General features: G+C 34.5%; 1 protein-coding gene across 6 annotated transcripts; it reads left to right on the top strand.

The window, feature by feature from the left end:
- Positions 1-6,067: 6,067 nt before the first annotated feature.
- Positions 6,068-24,381, top strand: LOC110447289 (hemicentin-1-like). Of its 6 annotated transcripts, none has more exons than XM_021492876.1 (11): positions 6,068-6,168; positions 10,614-10,730; positions 13,160-13,295; positions 14,082-14,237; positions 15,364-15,678; positions 15,962-16,243; positions 16,893-17,216; positions 17,829-17,849; positions 19,717-19,809; positions 20,449-20,550; positions 21,875-24,381. In XM_021492876.1, exons 2-11 carry the CDS (start codon positions 10,638-10,640, stop codon positions 22,009-22,011), a joined length of 1,659 nt encoding a protein of 552 aa, XP_021348551.1. In that variant the 5' UTR covers positions 6,068-6,168; positions 10,614-10,637; the 3' UTR covers positions 22,012-24,381. The 6 variants fall into 6 exon arrangements, with proteins under 6 accessions (XP_021348551.1, XP_021348549.1, XP_021348550.1 ...); XM_021492874.1 differs by lacking the exon at positions 6,068-6,168 and adding an exon at positions 6,683-6,829; XM_021492875.1 differs by lacking the exon at positions 6,068-6,168 and adding an exon at positions 8,334-8,405.
- Positions 24,382-24,388: the final 7 nt, after the last annotated feature.

Below are 24,388 nucleotides of genomic sequence, written 5' to 3' on the forward strand. Positions count from 1 at the left end.
GGAAAATCGAAATTGTGATGCCTATCATACAACTTGATGATAAGGTGTCTGTAATGTATTATATTTTAATGAAAAGATCGAGGTAAAAGGCTGACGAAGACTTCGTTGATTTCAAGTTCTGAAAGACATACGATAAATTTGGTCTGTTGATGACAGCACATCAGCGATATACCTTACCTGAAAGAGAGATTGAAGGACTGTGTAAGGCTTATGTTGTCGGTCTATAATAAGTTCAGCGTCATATTAAACAAAACCTAAAGTAGGTAAAGAAAATATGTGACACAGTTTGTTCCTATTGGGATGTGGAAGTATACAAATGATTTAGGTAATCAATCACTATAACTATATTGAACCACAGGGGAAGTAAGATATTTATTAGATAATGACCTGGCAGGAATCTCTTATCTATTTAACTACAAGCCTTGTATTGCTCAAGAGAGGGGTCAGTAACTAAAAACATAACAAAAAAAATTGTATCGGGAAATAGTTTGCCTAAAACGTAATTGATATAAGATGCCACATACAATGTAGACCTATCATGTCTTCCCCAGATGCACTCCTAAAACACACATCCTGCCTTTCTCTGTTAAATAAACACTGAAACAATTGACAACGATTTGTTTACCTTTTGAGTCTTATACTTCCACACCGGCTATGTAGCGACACTGTTTGATCGTAGGTTGATTTTAATGTATTAAATTCACTTGGAAAATGCGACTGTCTGTTCGCTCACAAAAAATAGTGAAAGTCCCGATCACTTAGAAACCTGGAATAAAATGTTCTCTTTTCTGTGATAATCATAATTGCTTTCTAAGTATTAAATATGATTATCTCCCTTTACTTGTTATATAATGTGTTGTTGTTATTTTACATTTGTTTGTCGTAATAATAGCTTTCAAAAGCAAATGTTCTTTGTTTACATGTATGCAACTTTAAATAAAGTATGTTGTATCTTGTTGTATCTTTTATCTTGTCTCGATATATTTTCAAAAGCTTCCACCGTATTGCTTATTAGGTGGTCGGTAGCGCACTCCGAGTTTTCAAGTTTTCTTCCGACATCAAGAACACTGATTCAATATCTTCATATGGTCGGAAGCTTTACTAAACATGTGTTGTACATGATTAAAAATCTAACACTGTACAATACTTTAAAGGATTGACCTGAAAACATCCTTTGTCACGCTGACGTCACGCTTTTTGACGGTTTCTTCTGGGTATTAGGAATACGCAATAAGAACTCTGTTTAATTTATATCGATAAACCTATTTATTAAAAAAAATCACTTCCGCTTCCTCAACAGATATGTCAATTATTTTATTTATTTTTTCTCAGTACACATTGAAATTAATATAAAACGAATGAATATATAAATAAATATGAATGAATAACCTTAATCAAAAATATATATATCAACCGCTGTTGAAATGCTTTGCTAACCATATGGCAACATTGTTAAGGAGAATTGGAAAACAATGTCCAGTTTTAGCAACTGAGTGATACAAATGCAGTGAAGAAAACAAGAGTTGTATCCCTTATATTGATACGGGAATCGGGGTTATACGTTTTGATGATTATCTCGTAATGGACACACGACACCTGACACGTGGAGACAAGTATATTGAGTGGTATAAAATAAAATTGAATGGATGTTGAGCTTCGCATTTCATGCAAAAAGGTGCAGAAGACGACGGTGTAAAGCAATACTAGGAATATTTATCGAAATTACAGTTTAAACGAACAAGAGTTGCGTCCCTTTTAGTACAACTTCAGCGTAAGAGTTTAAGTCATTCACCCCTGACATTTTTATAATGGACTATTCCATCCTTTGAATTTGAAGAGTTCTAATGAGTCTAAAGGCGTTAATGAGTTAACAAGACAACTGTCGCATCAACACAATAAAGTCATACACCGCCACTCGGTAGTCCTATAAGCCTATCAACAGCAATATTGAAACCTAACCGAAAACATACGTTTGTAATTACCTTAGGTAGAAAGACGTTTTTCAACCTATTATTTTTTCAAACATTCTTAATTGAATTTTTTTCTAAAAAATATACAACAATTTATTGTGGATCATGTTTTTACAATATGTTTTCATGACAATATTTACAGTTGTATAACCCTATTTATATAGAAAGCTAATATAGAAAGGTGAACATGTTACCATTTCATACTTCTGATAACTGGTGTTGTTTTCAATTAATTGTTTTTGGATACATTCCATTTTTGTTGAGGTAATCCCGATGTAAGATTTTCGAATCTAAATAATAATGATTTTTTTTATTGTTTTATCCTTAAATATCATAAATTATTTACCTTTATTATATAGCATGATATCATATATCATATATTATGGAAAAATGGCAATACATTTTTCATGAGTGCCAAGATCGAATGAAGCTGGATGTCAATTCTGCCGTACGAGTTACACAATAAATATATCGTTCTTAAAGATAATTTACCTTAAGTGTCAAATAATTAGTGGTTAGTGCATTTCTTATCTATTTGTTTCATAAACGAATAAAAGTACAACTGTTAACGAACAGTTGCCAAGTGAGGGTACAGAAATGGAGAACTTTTCATATTTATAATGGATCATGTTTACTTTACAATACAAACAAATGGTATCTATTCTTCATCAAAACTCATATAGATTTAAGCAATTAGTGATTTGTCTGCTTACATCTTGTATTTTACTCATTAAATAAAAATATAAAAAAAGAAAAAAAATGAAATGAAACAAAATCCAAGGAAATGGTATGGCGTGAAAACACCAATACACTTTCACATTTCTAAACAAAGATAATATTTGTTCAAATGAACAAAAGGAAATTATCAACAAATGACAAAAAATTCTCTGTTCTCAATTATTTATATTTCTTGAATTTGTAGAAACTATGTTTGAAATATTAGTTCTGCAAACTGTCAAATCAAACACATCTACAGTTGATGGTCTAAAAAAAAATTCGTTGAATTCAGAAGTCAATGTACAATCGTACATTTATGGTTCAGGTCAGTTCTTACAGTGTATAAACATTAAAAAGAACAACAGCGCAACCATAGAGCTGTAGAGATCCTGGGCACGGTAAAATCCTTCAGAACGAAGGTACCAGTAAGGATCTCCTTCATGCTGAGGTATGTGTATGATGATACCTAGCCTTCACCAAGTAACCTGTGCAGATGGGGGGGGGGGGGGGGGGGGGGGGGGCTAGTGGAAGACCCAACATATACACTGTTGGTAGTTGAGGAACGCTGGAATTAATCTTGTCTTGTAAGGTAGTACACAAGCAGGCAACATACGGTCGCTAACGCGACTTTGGACTGGCTTCTCTCGAAGATTTTCTGGAAAAAAAGAGCAAAACCAGAACCGACTTCAAATACAGTTTTTAAGCGATGTAGGAAAGTGACAACTTTCTGCTTCATCACGCCACATGCATCTACATGTACACAGTGACGTGCCATCCTTGGAGATGAGAGCAGATCTTGTCGAACGGCTCACTTTTCCAGATGTTGTGCAGATCAAACTGATACCAGATATTGTGATATGGTCACATCAGCGTCAAAAGATCATCCTGGTGGAGCTGACAGTACCCTGTGACGATGCTTGCGACGAAACACATAAAAGGAAGGCTGCCAAATATCAAGAGCTTATGGGGAAGTGTAGGCAGAGGAGATTGAGTACCTGACTGTTCCCTGTGGAGGTATATACGTCCCAGGGGGTTCCCAGCACAGTCAGTTTGGAAGTTGCACCAGAGAGTGAGGATGACAGGAGGAAGACGCAAATCTTCAATCAAGACCATAGCTTCGATTGCAGAGAGGGTAATGCGTTGGCTATGGTACAGACGGGTTGAACTGAACTGGAGACCAGTAATCAGCGAGCAGTAACTGATCCGCCATAGCTAACCCACCAACCTGAGGACGTTGTGGAATAGGGGTCGAAACGCCTGATGATGGATGGAATTCACCTTACGACGCTGACAGTTTCCAGAGTTTATTGTCGGCAAAGCCCCACCGAAATCCCAACAGCAGATAGATCTGTAGGTTCACAATGTTGGTAACATTTTCAAATGATATTAAATATACGAAGGTCATGGTTTATTATAACAAACTAATAACTCTCAAGATTTATTTCTCAGGTATAAAAATAAGGTGAAATATGCTCAACATAACATAACATACGCCCATAGCGTACAGGGATAGATGGTTTGATTTTATATTGCCAACTCGTACGTAATTAACACCTCGCTTTATTGGTCATTTGTTTGATGAAGGTGACAGTGTACATAGCATACAAGTCATCAAAACGTCACACATAAACACTTACTGGCTGTGATACATAACCTTTCTATAAATCAAACTTACCAACCTGACGAAAATGTTTACAAGCATATAAGATAACATTTATTGTCAAAAAGATTATCTCTCGAACAATGATTTACATTTACAATTTTAGCAAGTAATTGCTCAATTTGTGTAAAAAAAATATAATTTCGTGACCTAATTACAATGACCTTCGTGATAGAATGATACATGTTGCAATGACCGTTTGAAAATATAGGTGATGGAAGGCATAGCATTTTCATTAGTTCTTGCCTAATAAAATCAGTTAAATCATTAATTAATTGGAATTAACAAAATAATGATAAAAACCAGAATCAGATTTCCATGTGTTTGGTAGAAAGAAATGTTACTGGTGTTGCATCCAAACATTTGTTTTTATTCATTGACTGTCAGTTTAAAGTATATTGTGCCTTGTGTCAAACTATTACGTTTCCATTTCTGACACTAACTCGCTATTAATGTAATTGTTAATTACTCTATGTTAAATGAAAGTCCAGTCGGTCTTGCAAATGCGAGAGATAAACACACAACATACACGTTTTCACAAAGTAAACGTAAGTTTTACATGTAAGTGAATAAAGTTACCTAGAAGTGTTTGCAGGAGGAAAATGTATGATCCAAGTAAATTTGACGCACCTAGAAATAATCCAATTTAGGATAAAATCAAGAAGGCTGATATTCCTTCTAATACATATAGTTAAGACCAACTAACTATAAGTCCGGAAATGTCACTCAAAAGTAATATAACTAAATAACAACTGAAGTTTACACTAAATCAACTAATTCAACTAACTAATACTCTATACACTACCAATTACTTCACAGGACTCTTCATAAGTCTACAAAATACTCTCCGAGTCATCACTAATCCTCTCCATAGAATTCTCTCAAGACTCCCCTTTCTCCTCTCAATCTCCTCAAAAACTCCATTCTCAACAAAAACTCCTCATCTATCGACAACCTCTTAATTCCTCCGACACACTCTTGATCTCCCCTCCAAACACCCTAACAACCCTTTATATAGTTACAACTATTTTAAGACACTGACATCTAAATATACTCAAAGCCATTCTAAAGTTAGCTGATGACATTTACTATATATAACTAGAGACAAGATAAACTAAAGATAGGGCTACTTCTAAATACAAACTATAGAAACCACCTAGTACTAAATACAGAGGTCGTGTCTAATAATAGATCAAGACGTATAGCTAGGAAATCTATTAATACCAGCAACTGACCAACTCATTAAATATGCAGGCCCTTCCCATTTACCCAAGTTATGACCTCATACCTCATACACCAGTCTCTCAAAATGACAACAAACTTGTTTGTATCTTACCCTTATGATGTCTGAAGATACCCATACCAGAGAAGCTCATAACCTTTGACCTTATCAATTTCTACTCCGCTACTGGACCCTTATCTCTGAGCTATCAATAAATGGTAAAACACCAAACTGACCCTCTGAACTGACTTACCTTTTAATTGAGAAAACAAATAACATCCATCTTAATTAATGAAATATAAACACTAATAATAATCACTTGTTCAGAACTCCACATAAATTAACAATACTGTAACTTGCAAACGAAGCCTTAACTTACACAACGCGTAGGTCCAGGTTTTTCCAAAGAAATACCCCTGACTATTTATAGGCAAAGAAATACATGTATATATTTACCTGTACAACACCTGAGCTGTCACAACCAGATGTTCCGTGTCTTGTAGACACGGTGGTAATTACTGTTATACGTCATTTTAGAAACGTACGGATTATTTGAACTCGAAGGAAACTTCAGGACCTCAAAAGTCATATATCTAATAGTAAGTACCTTTCTTATTGATTGATATGTTGATATTGATATGAAATATGTTAGAATTAATTGGGCTTAAGAGAAACAAAATGATGTCAATAACCAGAATACATAATGCTTTATACTAGTTTTATTTATACCTTTATACCATTGCCACATATTTGATAGAAAATGATTTTACCGGTGTTACCGCCAAATTAATATATTTCATAGATTACCAATTTACACTGACTGTTAGTATGGAATATATATGCACCAAACTGTGTCATGTTCGCATTGCCCGGTAGATATATAAACCTATGATTATGAATCATCTGATCAGTGAGATAACAGTGAGGTATACCTAGGTATTTTTTACGTATGGGATTGGTTGGGTGGAAATACCCCTGCCCAAATAAAGAGATTCACTCCATTTTCAGATTTTAGTCACTGGATAACACCCCAAGTTCAGTTACAGGTCTGATGAACTCCACACGTTTCCCGTCCCTAAATATTGTAATCTCGACTGTCCTGACCTTGCAATCTTCCCTCGGTAATACGCGCAAACTAAAGGGAAATAACTCTTCACTAATAAATCGTAACACGACATTTGTATCTACTGTTTACACGGCATTTCAATCGGATTATCTCCAATATAAGTGGAACGTTCCTTAAGTGTCTTTGATCTGGACGTAAGTACAATTTTTTATCGATTAGTAACAGAAATGAATGGAAATGTAATTTGCGACGAACCGGTTATACATGGTGACTCCATAGCTTTACGCAGTGGTCGGCTATACTTATGAAGCACATATACATACATGTATCTAGGCCTACGGTTTACACGACACTTAAACAAAATCATATTGTCTGATCGTCAAAGGGAATTTACGTCAACATTTCTCATATATTGGTTACGTTAATTAAAGAACATTAAATTTGTAACGGACCGAGTATACATGGTAACTGGCTTTACGTTACATGTGTGATGGCCAGCTATACATAAGGAGCAATTTAAGTATTATTTTCTTCCCACAGATGACTCTTAGTGAAGACTGAAAAGATGTGTTATTATGAACCATTGTCAAATCTATTTTTCTCCGTATGTGTATGAACATGTTTCAAATGAGCCACTAACTTAACGCCGCCTTTTGACATGCAGGCAGTGTGCATAAGATGTATTCACGCCATTGTCGGATATTTATATAAAAAACAGGCCTCGTCAATCCTACATTCCTTTATATGTGAAGTTTCTACAGTGCACAGTCTGCCAGTAAAGGATATGCAGATATTAGATTACTTTACGTGTAAGGTTGTAAATCGTCCCGGGTATCAAATAATAGGTTCTAAGTTGCGACACAGCACGTCAAGGTGAGTCATGCGTAACGTCTATAATCCCCTGAATACACATTGGAACTCTTCCGATTCAAAGGTTGGAATAATTCATTATGAAATTTTAGGAATGAATGCGTTATCATCGTTCAAAGTATTATAAGCTGAATGATATGTTGGTTATTTACTTATATAATAACAAATAAAGATTGACCAATATAATATATATATAGTCCCACATGATCAGCTTACACATATTTGACTTTTTCTATCCCATGACAAATCAAGTCAGTGTCATATCTTCTGAGTAGCAAGTGAGTCTTTTTGAAATTGTCCAATGTCCATCACTTGTCAAAGCATATCGTGTTTTTGTTTGGGCTACAACGGTGTGGACAACTGACTGTAGAAAGTGAATGCTCGTCGATCTTCTGTGCAATCTCACAGCCTCTAATAAAGACGAATCCAGTATGTCTGTTAGATCGAAGTTTCTTTCACTCGGGGATTATGTTATGGCACTACTTGGCAAACTTAACCAAGTGACTGGACAAGTCTACCTTCATGGTTTGTGAGTTGCCAGCATCACATACATCTAAACCCAGTTTTACCATCCTACCACCAAGATACCCATAAGGCCAACGTAAAGTGCAAACCTATCATTCTGATAAAACTCATTCACGATTTCATTCGTATTACTACATAGAAAGTTGACAGCCAACGATAAACACAATTGTGAAACCAGTGACATTATTTGTAGGCCTATCTGGACGATATCTTTTAAAAAATCAACCGTTATCAGGTCGGAATTCCAAAAACTAAATATAAACTAAACTATAAATAAACTGTACTCCTCTCTATTTTTGTATTGTTCCTTACATGATTGAGGTACAGACGTGAGCTGTGTGAAATACAAATTTGAATATAAGATTACAGTACACTGTGAGTATACGTTATCTGTTTATCTGTCCTTTAAATAATGTTTCTAAATGTTACAGATACATGTACCAACAAAGTTAATGCAATTAAGAGAAAACTGCGTGAATTATATGATAAGCCGGTGTGGCAGGTAACGTCATATGCGTACTTTAAACAGTGTCAAATTATTATAGTTTAGCCCTTGTTATGAACAATTGTATGTTATCATTGCCATTGAAACACATGTAAACACATGTCGACGTCTATGTGGAATGAAACATATTACACTAAGTTAGTTGCTGCATTTTATAAGGTGTGGTGATATCAACATATTTGACATGCCTATGTCCTATTGTTGGTAATAATGTAATTAATTCACCCTGGGAATGCCATATACGTGTATTTATTGTTGCCAATGTAAACATTAATACATGTTTATCATAAATACTGTGCCTAGCAGACCCCCTCGACGAATGTACACTGGGTGTAAGTGTGACATCATGTCTTATCTATGTGTATACATATTGTACCAGACATAAAACACCTGGATTGGTACGGTGCAGCGAGACCAGATACATAGATACTAGTAACCAAGTGATATGTATGAACCGAGTGATCTAAGGTAGAATGGTGAGATATTATGATTCTTGTGTGACTATATTGTAATATTTATTAGAATTACTAATTACCTGTATTAACTAGACATTGTTCTTAAGGGATGATATTATCGGAGATTACAGTTGTACTAAAAAAGGTAAAGTATGTCATCTGATTGCCTTGCATTGGACATACTATTTTGATATTTGTACTATATCGTTTATATACACTCACCTGTAGTGCAACTAACGATCGGTGACTCGTCACGCTCTATTGCGCATCAATAGTTATACCTGTCTACAGCCTGACAATACTATAGACATTTGTCATGTTGGGGTAGACCTACCACGGAGCGCATAGACCGAGACTTAGAGAAGCAAAAGCAGGGGTCATGTCCTTTTCTCGAACATATCGTATAGGGTATGTTACAGCGTACTCAAGCCTACATGTGACCACAGGTAAACACACGACATTTCCGTAACGTCTGATACAAAATTACGTTATAGTGTCCACAGTCGTTATTGCCTTTGTATGCCTCCTGTAAGCATTGTACAAATTCAAATGAGATGTGGTAATTTCAATCCCACCAGTAAAGATCTCACCTGGGACCTTCGGTGTTATCTGACACCGAATGAACTTCCCAAAGCCAAAACTTCAGTAGGAACAGGGACGTATAATGGAGCTGGTATTTCACCATCACGGCAATGATGACATGGAGATACAATTAAATATTACTGAATGCGCCACAACGTTCCATGGCACGATATTTCCTTACTTAAAATGGCATTTTCAACGCTGACAGGGAATCTACTAATGGTAGTGTAGAGCTAAAGGTACTTGTTCCTTACATCTTCGTCTCTTCGTTCCTTTGCATCATTGTATAAGCCGCGGTCACATCTTACGGTCACGCACGTAGTTGACCGTAGTGGGGGATGATCGTAGTTGACTGTAGTGGGGGATTACCCGTAGTTGACTGTAGTAGACCGTGGATGACCTTAGTTAAACGTAATAAACGTTGTTAGACGTTGTTCAAACTGTTCTTGAAAAATATGCACTCTCCCCTTTCAATTTTCTCTTAATTTTATCCTAATGTTGTTAATGTTTTTGTTAAAATATTTATAATATCTTGTGTAAGAGGAAATAAAGAATGTCTGCCAGTATTCACTGTTAGCTTACAATTTTGGCTGTAATGTATAAAACTAGTCTTTACTGGATTTAACTGTCTAAATTTAAGACGTAGAATAAACTATTAATACACAAATAGGTATTTCATTTGACCTCAAAAACACTATTCAACATGTACATTTGCAAAACAAAAATCAAAATAAAGAACACACCCCGAAAGGGAAATGAAAATCTTGCAGTTTGGCATTAAACAAGCAAATAAACTGTATTTGTAATAGATATGTTATAGACAAGGTTATGAATGCATTAAAGAATCGCACGGAAAATATCTGTTAAAATAAATAAATTATTGTCAAACTATTGACAATGTTTACAAGAGCCTAAGAAAAGATTCATATTAATAATTTACATATATATATCAACTTGATTATATATTTCATATTTAAATTATGCTTGATACTTAGAGAACTTAACTGTACTAATATGTCTATGTTTCAATTTCTATCTTAGGTAAAAGAGCTGGATACTGCTAAGATGTTTGCTACTTGGGCGCCTTTCCGACAGTTGATGACATGGTCACTTTTTCTCGGATTAATGCATATGTTGAACTGTGCTACCAGTCGTAATGTGAGTAAAATAAACCAATATTTGTTTTATAAAACTATTAATTTGGTGATAATTAATACCTTCCAGTCACCTTGTATTATCTGGTATAATTATTTGTCACAAGTTATACAAAACATTCATTTTTCAATGAATATCTATTCCAGACACTAGTTTATAATTGTTTTTGAGAAACATATATAAGAGGTAAAACTATTTCGGGCGCTATTTCAGAATTTTATTTCAGAATTTCATACGGGGGTAACAATTTTAAAAAGAAATATTCCAGATGGTATCTTTTAATTATACATCAGAAACTCAACAAGGGAAATAGGTTACAGAAATATCACAGGTGCTATCTTTAATTGTATATAATTTATGACGGGTACAAATTAACAGAATCTTCTAGGCGCTATCTTTAAAAGTAATTATCAGAAACATATACAAGGTGTACACACAGGTTCTATATTAGTTAGAAGTCTTATGAGTATTGAGATTGAACGTGAGTTTGGAAATGCATTGCCTCTCATTAAATGATACTTTTGTTTGCATTGGTAATCTCGTGCATAAATATACTGATACATATGTACACAACTTGATAGACAGAGGAAATAGACGGAAAGAAATAGTCAAGTGTCAACAATACTTATTTGTTAATATATATGTAAGACGAATACTGATACTTGATGGAATATTTTGAACAGTATATATATGTTTATGTCATAACATTTTGAAAATATAATTTAAAAAAAAGTGTCAACAATACCATATAAAAAAAATAGAAGAGGCAAAACATGAACAAAGGAAAACATAACATGGAGATCTATGAAATCTTACCAAAAAATAAGGCCAGGGGTTCTGGTACAGTGAGCGTCTTCTGACTCATCGTGGGCACCCGACATGTAAATAATCTAGGTCCAGTCCGAGCAATGTCACGTCCTCTTAATGAAAACTGGGATAGTAACAACAAAGCAATAAAGAACACTAATGAAAATTATCAAAAACATCAACAATCATATTATATCAAGGGGCCGCGGTGTCCAAGTGGTTAAGGCGTCTGACATTCTGCTACCACTAGCCGTCCACAACTGGGTCGCAGATTCGAGACCTACGTGCGGCAGTCGCCAGGTACTGGCCCTAGGTCAATGTTTTTTCTCCGGGAACTCCGGCTTTCCTCCGCCACTAAAACCTTGCATGTCATTAAATGACCATAGCTATTAAAAGGACGTAAAACACAAACAAACATACTATATCACACAAAGACATACAATGTAGCTTATTTCTCAATGAGATCGAAATGGTTTTCGTAAAACTTGTCCATAATCTCACCTGCATCTTAGGAAAGACACGGTCGCTAACCTTCAAATGATAAAGTTAAGTGTTCCTGTTATTAAATGATGAAAGTGTGACACTGACATTGGATTTTCACCTGTTAAATATGGGAATATATTCAGTGTGCAAACAAAACTAGGTACACTCCACTATTTAGTTGTATGAACCAAACATATATATACATCGATAGAAAATATAGTTTAAACATGGGAGTTGGGTAAAACTCTTAAATAAAACCTTGAGGGTGTGACAGAGAAATCTCCAACCCGAGGGGTGATGTCTTTTTGGTTGTCTAACTCGATGCTCTGTCGAGGGTTAGACAACCCAAAAAATCACCCCGAGGGTTTGAGATTTCTCTGTTATACCCTCAAGGTAGGGGATGATTATTTTTCTCCCATCCTATTATTTCAGTCACAGCTCCACCGACAGTAGTCTGCTATGTTTGTAAACAAAAACACATGTGGGGTATGCCCATCGTCATTCACTATTGATGACGTCACAATTACCGATGACGCATTTTAATGACGTCACAATTGAACACGTGCTAATCGGTACGAGGCTATCTCCACCTAGGGTGTGACAAGCTGATCTTTCCCGGCTAAAACGGGAGACACACCTGTGAAGGGTGGGAGAATGACTCATTCTTCGATCGTTCTCGTTGGTATTTTAATATGTAAGCTAAATCTTAATAGGTGATTTTGTCCTGCATTCCGGTAAATGCATTAACTATTAACGTGTATCACATTGCATGCACATTCACGACACCATAAACCAAACCAAAACTGTTCATTGAAGTCAACAGCAAAAATTCTAGATTAAGAGACAACATTCGAGAAGTTTAAACATTTATTTACATAGATAGTCTCCACATACATCCAGGTTCAGCTCACAATGAAATTACTTCAACGAGGAACATGAAAAAAAAGGATCTTAACACAAATGGTCTATGAAAAGAGGTGGTCAGGTAAACAGGTTTTACATTACATAATATATTATATGTTCGGGTATAGCTTGGAAAAAATGTTTAGAAATATTTCCCTTTAAACCATTTTTTTCTACGCGATGTTATAATCAACAATAACGAATATCAGTGTAAAGTTATCGATATACGTTTGTTGCAGGATGTCCATCCGAAGTTTTCTGGGTTTGACTGTAACGGCAAGGTCGGTAAAAGAACAGTACCCCATCGCGTAACTGGCGTGCAGTTTCCTGGGGGTGAACAATTAGTTTGCTGCTATCCAACAAATTGTACGGGAGGTAAATAATGTATATTTATAAGAAATAATAATGTAGCAAAAAAAAACAATATTGCGCATTCATTTCATTGCCAATCTACTTCAACCAAAAAACATTTTTTCGATCAAATTGATACTTTTCTAATTTCTCATATTTCAGTGGTTTAAAATGTTACGTATTGAATGACATGTGATCTTTATCAAGGGAGGTAACCTAATAATATATAGTTCGTTTCTTTTCATTTTATTTACAAGGTTATGTCTGTATTTTTTTTTATTAATGGTGCTTTACTTATTTGTTTGCTCAGTTAAGGTCTATTTGCTCCAACTTAAAGACTTCTTATGGTGAAGTCTTAGCATAAATTTAATTTGTTTCCATTTGAACTGTAATCAGAAAAAAATGTTGTTAATGTAATGAAATAATATCTGTAAAGAATAGTTGAATAATTATGAAGATCGAAGTAAAATTCATACTGTGATAATTATACTTTAAAGGATAATTTGACCATATCACACACATTTTAAATTCCTTCTGAATACTGTGAAATCACTCTTTTTCGTTGGTTTTATTTTAATTTCGATAATTATGTGGGTACATGTTATCATCATTAACGAATCCATAGGTCTACGAAATCGAAGTAGTTAATAGTTTGGCATAAAGCAATTCCCAGCGACAGCGGGTTCTCGTAATCCTCGAACTTTTATACCCATGAAGTAGAAGTTTTTTCGGAAAACCTCCAAATTGGATCCCAGCAAAAATATCTGATTTCACAGTATGTCGTACAAATGTCAATACTCTTATTTTAAGGAACCATAATATTCTGTACAGAAGACAAAGGCACTGATGTTTGTGCGCCGTGTAAAAGCAATGAAACAAGCGCAACTTGCAACTATAGACAGGTGACCTCAATGTTTTCCTTCGAAGAAGTCGATCTTTGCAAGAAACCCTGCACACGTAAAAACGGTACTGATTTTTGAAACTATCCATGCTATTTGTCGACAAGAATTTCAAGAATGGTGCTGAATGAAGTTTCACGTGGTGACCGTTGTGGGCTCTAAAAGACACGAGGCTTTGAATGTACCAAGCACGATTCAAACTATTGTTTCATTTGGGATATACATTATAACACATTTGATCGGTAAATAAAATAATTTGCGACAGTAAAACCACAACAAACCACCCTTAAATTTCGCCTCACTTTTAATATTCCTGACGTCACCAATCCATGGCAGGGTGACCCAGAATTTTAAGAAAACACTCAAATATATTAAAAAATCACAGTTTCTTTTGGTAATGTTTGTCTTATATGATTTATGATAGGGATAACCTTACTGTGATTTGAAATTTGGAATATCCGTTTTACTGACTCTGCTCTGCGTGACCAGTAAAACTCAATTTGCGACAGTATTATCACGATATACCGCCAAAAATTTCGAAATTCATTAAGGTTATTCCCTATATATCTTGTTTTGCAAAATTTATTATTATTCTAATAACCATTTTAATCAACACCTCACATATAACTGGAATGCATATTCATTTAAATTTCCTTTCATTTTTCAGTAAACATTGTCAATCAATATTGTTTCTTCTTCATCATAACTTTACCTACCTATCCTATTAAGCTCTTCAATAAACTGCAGCCTTACATGAAAAACAAAAATCTCAAAAATATCATGTCGTTATTTCAAATATGTCTCTCAAAATGATGTCCCAATAGACTTACAACGGTGGCGTCATAATAATCTCCCCTTTACAAAATACTGCATTAGTTTTCAAAGTAAAGCTATGAAACGCTTTTCAACCAGTCATTTGCAGCAAAGTTCATACATTTTAGAGGTCCGTTGTAAATAACTTTCAATGCAGCAACGACTATTTTGAACTTTAAGAAATAACTTCATCGTATTGCTGAGATGGTTTAAAAATCTTGGATTAAAATTGAATTATATAAAGAAAAGAGTGAGGATTTAAAAAAACTGAAAAGCTGTTGTAGATATCAAAAATATTATCTTTAAATGTCAAATGTTTTCTAATATGACATTTTCTTGAAACAATGTGATACATTTCAATATGAAAGTCTTACTTTTAGCTGTACCGGATGTGTCCTTATATCCACCATCTTATACGAAAAAGGAAGGGGATGATCTAACTCTACTGCCGACAATATACAGTGACTCTGTGTTGCAAGAGTTTCTCTGGAGGTTCATAGATACAACTGCCTCCTATGACATCGCTAGTTCTTTAACAGGAATTACGAATCCAGGAAAATACCTTGTCGGAACAATGCCAAACCCCTATTTGAACATCAGTAAACTTGAACTGTCAGACCAAGGGACCTATCAACTGTATGTGAGCAACCGAATTGGATTGTCAAATGTCGAGAATGTCACATTGTTTGTCACTAGTGAGTCATATTACAAGCGTCGTTCTTTGTCGTCCTTTTCAGAACAGAATATGTACTAATGTACTAATTCATGTTCATTCTTTGCATTTATTAATTTTCACAAATACTTTTCGAAGATTTTCCATAAAACTTGTTCTGAAGGTTGCTATTTAACAGCAGATAAGCCCATTTAGATTAAAAAAATATAACGAGTTTTGTTAACCAAATATCAATGAGTAATTATCTTAGATTCTAGATGTATACATGTGGCCAATTACATCGCCGTTATCTATTTGTACTGCAGCAAAACCTATCGTTACCATGGCAAAAGAGAGCGACAACGTTGATGCTGGACATCCATACAATCTGACATGCAGAGTTGAGGGGAATCCGACGCCCATTGCATCAGGTTTTCATTTTAAAGATATGCAAGGAAAAGTAACAAAGGTTATTTCAGATGTGTCATCAGATGGTGTGATCACACACACCATATATAATGCAAGTGCCAGTGATAGCGGATACTACACATGTAAAGCAGAAAATAGCGAAGGCATAGGAGAAAGCACCTTGCATTTGACTGTTGACAGTGAGTATGTTTAGAGAGAGGGGATATTTTGATATACATTTGTATTGTGTAACACTCGAGCTGCAAATACTAGAAACAATCACAAAAAATGATAATTATCTCGTAGTGACGTTTTTATGTATCCTTTTGATCATGTCAATATTCTCTATTTTGTGCGTAAATATACATTACAACCATGCACTAATCTTAACAATTTTACTTTTTAGTATCTTAATTAAATGGGGGAATATTTTCTCAAAATGTTTTCTTAAAATTTGTATTCGTAATTGCTGGTTATCTGGACTCATGAACGCAGAAATTATAAATAATATGTTTCAGTATTTTTCATTTACAAGTAATGAAAAAAAGGTATAGCTTATCAAAGAGGACCAGTCGCTCTTGAAACGTTGCGACACGTTTAATACGTACATTGTTTGTGAAGAAAGTGAATCTTTGATATCACATATTTCCAAACTGATGAATCTTATTGAACAAAGGCAAGCAGTTTTCAATCATCATCTTTGTCATAAATGATTTAAATCCGAATCAAGGTTGTAGATAAATATAAGTTGAAGTAATTTCCAAAAAATACTTTGACATATTGATAAATATTAATAAAAAAATGAATAATTACTTTTACATTTGACTGATACCTTAATATATGTTCCAGTACCGCCAGAAATGTACTTTCCGTTTGGCGGACGTATAAGTAGATATGACGTCGGGGACAACACGTCTGTGTCCGTATGGGTGACTTCAACACCAATTGTGGATAACCTCCTCTGTACAAATGAAGGTAACCAATCAACGCAGATGGTGCGCAGTTCCGCTTACAACATCACCAGCGTTGGGTGGATATACAATTTCTCAATTCAAAATATTCAGCCGCAAGATGGAGGAATTTACATATGTACCGCTTCTAATAGGTTAGGGACTAGCAGCATATCCGTGGAGATAGTCGTGAACATCCAAAGTAAACCGCCAGTACCCCAAGGTAAGTTTCTCTTTTCACACACAAAGGAGTACATAATTCAATGTTTAAGTCTGTTCGTATTGTCCTATAGATACAATGTTTACGTTATGGGGTCTGTTATTATGACCAGACACTCATATCATATCACTCTTTGGTAAAACTCGGCAAGGTGTTGATACACCTTTCAAGGTTTAGAGAGTATGAGCCTCAATCTCTTTCTCAAATGTGTTATTTTTTTTACATAATCCCGAATTACCAAACATAGAAATACATAAATTATGACCGATACTACTAGCGTTCAAATTAGTTTGCACAATTATTAACCTTCGGTTACAATCTAACAGAGGGGATATGTGATTATAAGGCAATTCTTTTAAAAATGATTACTGTGATTTTTTTATGTATTTTATGTTGTATTGTTTCATAATGACTATTCATCTGTTATATGTTGTGATATATAAGTTCATTCATTATCGTTTTTCTTAAATAACATGCAACCAACAGACATATGTTCGGATCGAGTATTGGATCAAACTATCGTTAATAATATTCATTATTAAATATGTTTTAACTCATCAAGTAATGGTTATTGAGATATAGGTTGGATTGCAACCATTTTCTTTGTCGTTTCAGATACAGAAACAAAAGATTGTAGTAAGTAAAATTTCCTTTTATTTTATTTTAAAGAATTAACATATTTATCTATAAATATAAGAAATAAGTTTGTATTAAAATATATGATTTTGCTAAAATTTCATGCATGCTTTATAGGGTACAAATGGTAGAGTATCAATGGTTTGTACATATGTAGGGTAACAATGGTTTGTACATTTGTGGGGTATCAATGGTTTGTACATTTGTGGGGTATCAATGGTTTGTACATGTGTGGGGTATCAATAGTTTGTACATGTGTTGTGTATTAATAGTTGTACATGTGTAGGGTATCAATGGTTTTTACATGTGTATGGTAACAATGGTTTGTACATGTGTAGGGTTTCAATGGTTTGTACATGTGTAGGGTATCAATGGTTTGTACATGTGTAGGGTAACAATGATGTGTACATGTTTAGGGTATCAATGGTTTGTACATGTGTAAGGTTTCAATGGTTTGTACATGTGTAGGGTTTCAATGGTTTGTACATGTGTAGAGTTTCAATGGTTTGTACATGTGTAGGGTTTCAATGGTTTGTACATGTGTAGGGTTTAAATGGTTTGGACATGTGTACGGTTTAAATGATTTGTACATGTGTAGGGTATCAATGAAGTTTATTGTGAGGAGTATATAATGTAAATGGACAGTCAAACCCATGTATGTGATGAATTAACCTGAATATCTTATTTGAACACCAAACATAAGAACAAGGTACATCTTGGTGAAAGTTCTTTCTTTCAAAATACATAAGGATTAATAATACAAAAAGATATGTTTAATTGGTATAATCAAGAACTTAATGCAAGCATTTAATATCACAAAGGTATATGTGATTATGTTTTGACAATAATAAAATCTGGTTGTGCCATATAATCTTTACCTATAAACGCCAGTGCTACGGTCTTGAAACTGCGCGGTGGTACAGTTCCTAATATGGAAAAAGAAACATGTTATTGTCATAAATATATCGTAAATAAATACATCATTGTTTACGTACATGTAGCTTGTATGTTCTTCTGACTCCCTGACCTTAAATCAACGATGCCTTTTATTACCGCCCTTTTTATATTTTAGTGTGGCTCTCTGACCGGACAGTAACAATGTTCGTTATTACCTCCCTTTTTATAAGATGATGTGACTCTCTGACCTGACAGTAACAATACTCGTTATTACTTCCCATTTTAGATGATAGTGTGGCTCTCTGACCTGACAGTAACAATATTCGTTGTTACCTCCCTTTTTACATGAAAGTGTGGCTCTCTGACCTGACAGTAACAATACTCGTTATTACTTCCCATTTTAGATGATAGTGTGGCTCTCCGACCTGACGGTAACAATGTTCGTTATTACCGTCCTTTTTATATGATAGGGTGGCTCTCTGACCTGACAGTAACAATGTTCGTTATTACCGACCTTTTTATATGATAGTGTGGCTCTCTGACCTGACAGAAACAATATTCGTTATTACCTTCCTTTTTATATGATAGTGTGGCTCTCTGACCTGACAGTAACAATGTTCGTTATTACCGCCCTTTTCATATGATAGTCTGGCTCTCTGACCTGACAGAAACAATATTCGTTATTACCTTCCTTTTATATGATAGTGTGGCTCTCCGACCTGACGGTAACAGTGTTCGTTATTACCGCCCTTTATATATGATAGTCTGGCTCTCTGACCTGACAGTAACAATATTCGTTATTACCTTCCTTCTTTATATGATATTGTGGCTCTCTGACCTGACAGTAACAATATTCGTTATTAACTTCCTTTTATATGATAGTGTGGCTCTCCGACCTGACAGTAACAATATTCGTTTTTACCTTCCTTTTATATGATAGTGTGGCTCTCTTACCCTTCTTATGTTTCAGATTGGCTCTGGCTCTCTTACCTGACAACAACTTTAGCTGTTTTATCCTTTGTTGTTGCTATTGCCGCTCTACCACTGGTTCATCTTAGAAAAGGTACATGTGGTATATTTCAGTCTTTTTTTTTAATTTAAATGTGGCGTTATTTAAAGAGACAGTGAAGACACTATTGGATTTGTTGATATTGAAATAAATATAAGAAACCAACAGTTAAATATTCATAACCGAAGAATAATTCGCAACGACAACGATGTCCATTACGACATACTGAACAGTTCTTGTTTAGGCATGAACACACAAACCAACAGGCACACTCCCTGACACCCACTCACAACCAAACGCACACCCTCCCTCACACACACACGCAGCATCCCCGTACGTGCTTGAACGTATGTAATTATTTATCAGTTTCAGTTTTATAAATAAATAAATTATTAAGTGAGGTATTTATATCCTCTACTTCACTTCGTGTACCTTGCAATTGAAACACTCACTCACTCACATACTCACAAAAGCACGCACGTAACCCCCACCCCCACCCCACTCAAATATACACACACACGCACACATACTTATGCTCGAGCATGTGTGAATGCCTTTGTTAACTGAATGATGATAGTTTGAAGATAGCATAGTCCGTTATATAAGTTCAGTCTTTTAAATCTAGAGAACTCCACGAGGAAATCGAACAAGAAAGCGAACTGCCAGTGGCTATCTAAATATTTTTTGTTGCAGAAAACACTTCCAAGAACCATAAAAGTATTGTCCTTACGATCGGTTTGTGTGCTTTCGATATTGCGGTGTGTGTGGCTACCAACCTCAATCACTGCAGTACATGTAAGTCGTAAAACGATTTATTTTAAATATTTTGTAAATAGAAATCTTTGATGTTTTTAGAACAGATATGTGCTCGTTTTACGTACACCCCTAAATTATTATATACATGTTGTCTACTATGTTAATATACGTTTAATAGACATGACAGATGTATTACAAAAAATATAACAATAAATAACAAATAATGATGTATCCGTTTACCTACTCTTGGTTTCAATATACAGTTTTATCTGATTCATATTATTTTAACTCTCTATTACGTACTGCTATTCGAACAAATAATTCCCTATCATGATACTGTTTTATAAAAGGAATTTACATGTTAGATTTCATATGAATTGATTAGTGATACCGTCGTTTAAGTTGTCTCCTTGCTGTTTATGTTACTATACAGCAAGACATCCTGTAAGGTCATACTTATTGACCAAGGGTGAACAGTTATTCATTACCGAGATTGATTTTAAAGAAATACGAATGGCAGACCAATTTTGGGTATTCCGGTATGACCAAACAGAGGACACAGGATAAAAATAGATGTGACTTGCTTTTGTATCATATAACTAGGACTTGTTTTAAATATTTTTGTAAAACAATAATTTAAAACTGAATCGTTAATTGATGATACATCGCATTTTTGTGTCTGAGGTAAGTGGCGATGAAATTGTGATGTCACAATCTAAACTTTCGTGATAATGTATAGCAAATCACAGCTCCACCAGGTGCTATGAAATGAGTGTTTATAATAGATATTTTATGTGATGGGAAATGTGATATGAACATGATGGTGTAATGTTGACCTTGGATTGGCTACCGCTCTATGGTCAATTTTATTTGTTAAGATTTATTTAACATCTCCATCACAAAAGCCCATAATTGAAGTGTTAAACGCATCCAAATTGGATCAAATAAAAACATTAACAACGTCATTTTAATAAGAATATTTGCATAATACGATTTTTTTTTCTTTTTAGTTTTCAAATTTTAAAACAGGTTTGAAAAGTTGTACTGACCAATATTTTTTTTTTTTTGTATTAAATGATAACCAAACACAGAATTATTCCATCAGATATGTGTATTACCAGTATTTATAAATTTAAGGAGATCCCACTTAAGGATATATCAGCAGATCATTATTCAGTTGGAAACCGGCCTGCATTAGTTTTTGAGAACTACTTATGTGTACAATCTGGCTAATTGTAATGAATTATCAAGAACATATCACAGACTATGTAGTAAGTGAATGGGTGATACAATACGAAAAACATTGTGGTTGAGTAATAAAAGATCACAATGACTTACAATGAACCTTTTATTTCTGTTTCAGCTTCCATAGTGACGATGAACATCATCGTCTGCATTGTAATGGTTTTTTCAATTTTGTTTGAAATCTGGATGGTTGGAAGCTGTTTGTCTGGCATGATTACTGCTTTGATAAATCATCTCCTTGCAAGGCTTTTATGAGAAAAACATATAAACGGCATAAACAAGGTGAAATTGACAGCAGTGTTTTGAGATTAAATAACATCAGCAGGGCTAGTCCAAGATTCTAGCCCGGAACTTCAGATTGATATACCAACGCTCTAACCAATAGAGCTATTGGTCAATTAAAGAGTCTTGGATCCAATGTGCTACTACATTATATTTAAACAGAAGTTAAGGGGTCAGTGAGGCGGGTCAATCGATATTTATATAACTGTTTTTTCTTACATTTCATTTTTGTATCACAGTCATTTTTTATATGGAACCTAAAGGTTAATGTAAATAATGTTTATGTTTATCATTAATTTTTATATTGTTTTTTGTTCTCATTTGTCAATGTGTTTACTTCGTCAAGGCAAATTGTGATTTCAGAATATAAACAGTTATACATGTCAATCTTGTTTACAAAATTTAAATGTTGTTATATCCCGTGTATTTTCCTTAAAACCTGTCTGTGTCATTCTCTGCTCTTATTCTACCAGGATGTATTTTCTACATATTCGTTTCCTTTTTGACAATGGAAAAAAATAAATATCTTGGTGCTGTAACGGCAGGGAATGCCTCACTACTTTATAAATGTTTATGTATCGTTAGTGTCTCTCTGAATCTATTCTCTCTGAATTTGCACTACATTTTTATTTTATTATATATATTATCCAAATGCGGTGATATTCACCCGAACCCCGGTCAACCCAACTCCCACATCCACCTAGATTTTATTTCTATTTGTCATATCAATATTTGTTCGTTAAGGAACAAAACTCATATTCTTGATGCTGAATTCTCCGAATACGATATAATGTGCGTCTCTGAAACTCATCTTGATAATTCAATTTCTGATAGTGCTGTATCTTTGGAAAACTTTGGTAATATTTTCAGACAGGATAGAGATAATTATGGTGGCGGAGTTCTGATGTATACTAAACATAATATTAATATTAAACGTAGACCTGACCTTGAGACAGATGATCTTGAATTAATATGGACTGAAGTAACTACCCATAATAAACCTATTCTTTTTGGCTGTATATATAGACCCCCTAACTCTCTCGTTGGCTACTGGGACAGGCTAGATACTAACCTAAATAATATTATTGATCTGCAAAGGGAAGTAGTCCTGGTAGGTGATATAAATCAAGACATGTTACATCTAAATCCAAACTCACATCTACATAGAATTTTGTTGAAATATGGGTTAGAAAACACTTACTGAACCTACCAGGAATACTTCCCAGACCTCAACATCACTTGACACTATACTAACAAACAACGTTAACTTTATTAAAAATACAATAGTACATCCTCCCTTTTGTAGTGACCACTGTCCAGTTAGCGCTGATCTGAAATTTAAAACTTTAAAGAAACATGCATATAAAAAGACTTTATTATACTTCAATAACACTGACTTTGACGGGGCAAATGAGTATCTTAAGTCCATTGACTGGAATCTTTTATTGCAAGGTGATATTGAAAATATGAACTCTCTTTTAACTGATAAAATCCTAACTGCTATCGACCTATTCGTGCCCCATAAAACAGTAACTATAAGACCTAATGATAAAATTTGGATGACTAATGGTATCAGACTCAAAATTAGACAAAGAAATCGCCAGCATTCCAAAGCTAAGCTACATAATACTCCATCTTCTTGGGCAAACTTTAGATCTATTCGGAATGAAGTTATATCCTTAGTCAGGGAAGCTAAAGAAAAATATTTATCTAAACTTCAATCTTCTTTAATTGATAAAACCATACCCCACGGAAAATGGTGGCGTATTGCAAAATCGGTTATGAATCTCAAAAACAAAAACGAAAATGACTCTCCATTGATTATCAACGGCGAACTGAAAATCCACCCCATAGATAAGGCGGAATCTTTTAACGATTATTTCACTTCGATTTCCGTAACTGAAAAGAATGCTGACGATTTACCTCCTGATTGCCCCCGACCCCGACATAGCTTCTCAACAATAGACATAACCGAACAGGACATTCTTGATCAGCTCGATCTACTCAATACTAATAAACCTTCAGGCCCTGATAGTATCCCTCCAAAATTCATAAAAGGGGTTTCCCAATCTCTTGTGAAACCACTCTATCTCTTATTCAACAAATCTATTTCTACCGGAAAGCTACCAAATAGATGGAAAAATGCTCATGTTACCCCAATTTATAAGGGCAAGGGAGATAAAAGTGATCCATCCAACTATAGACCAATATCTGTTACCCCTATATTTAGCAAGCTATTTGAAAAAATTGTTTTTAAGTATATGTTCAATTACCTCTCAAGATATAACATTATTTCTAAGAATCAGTCAGGCTTTTTACCTAAGGATTCCACAGTGTATCAGCTATTAAT

The sequence above is a fragment of the Mizuhopecten yessoensis genome, unplaced genomic scaffold (assembly GCF_002113885.1).
Source record: "Mizuhopecten yessoensis strain PY_sf001 unplaced genomic scaffold, ASM211388v2 scaffold3279, whole genome shotgun sequence".
Taxonomy (NCBI): Eukaryota; Metazoa; Mollusca; class Bivalvia; order Pectinida; family Pectinidae; genus Mizuhopecten; species Mizuhopecten yessoensis.

Bases quoted from the DNA above. Each gene is read 5' to 3' on its own strand.
- LOC110447289 (XM_021492873.1), top strand. The intron at 13,296-14,081 runs GTAAATAATGTA...TCTTATTTTAAG, and splicing joins TCCAACAAATTGTACGGGAG to GAACCATAATATTCTGTACA. The intron at 14,238-15,363 runs GTACTGATTTTT...TCTTACTTTTAG, and splicing joins ACCCTGCACACGTAAAAACG to CTGTACCGGATGTGTCCTTA.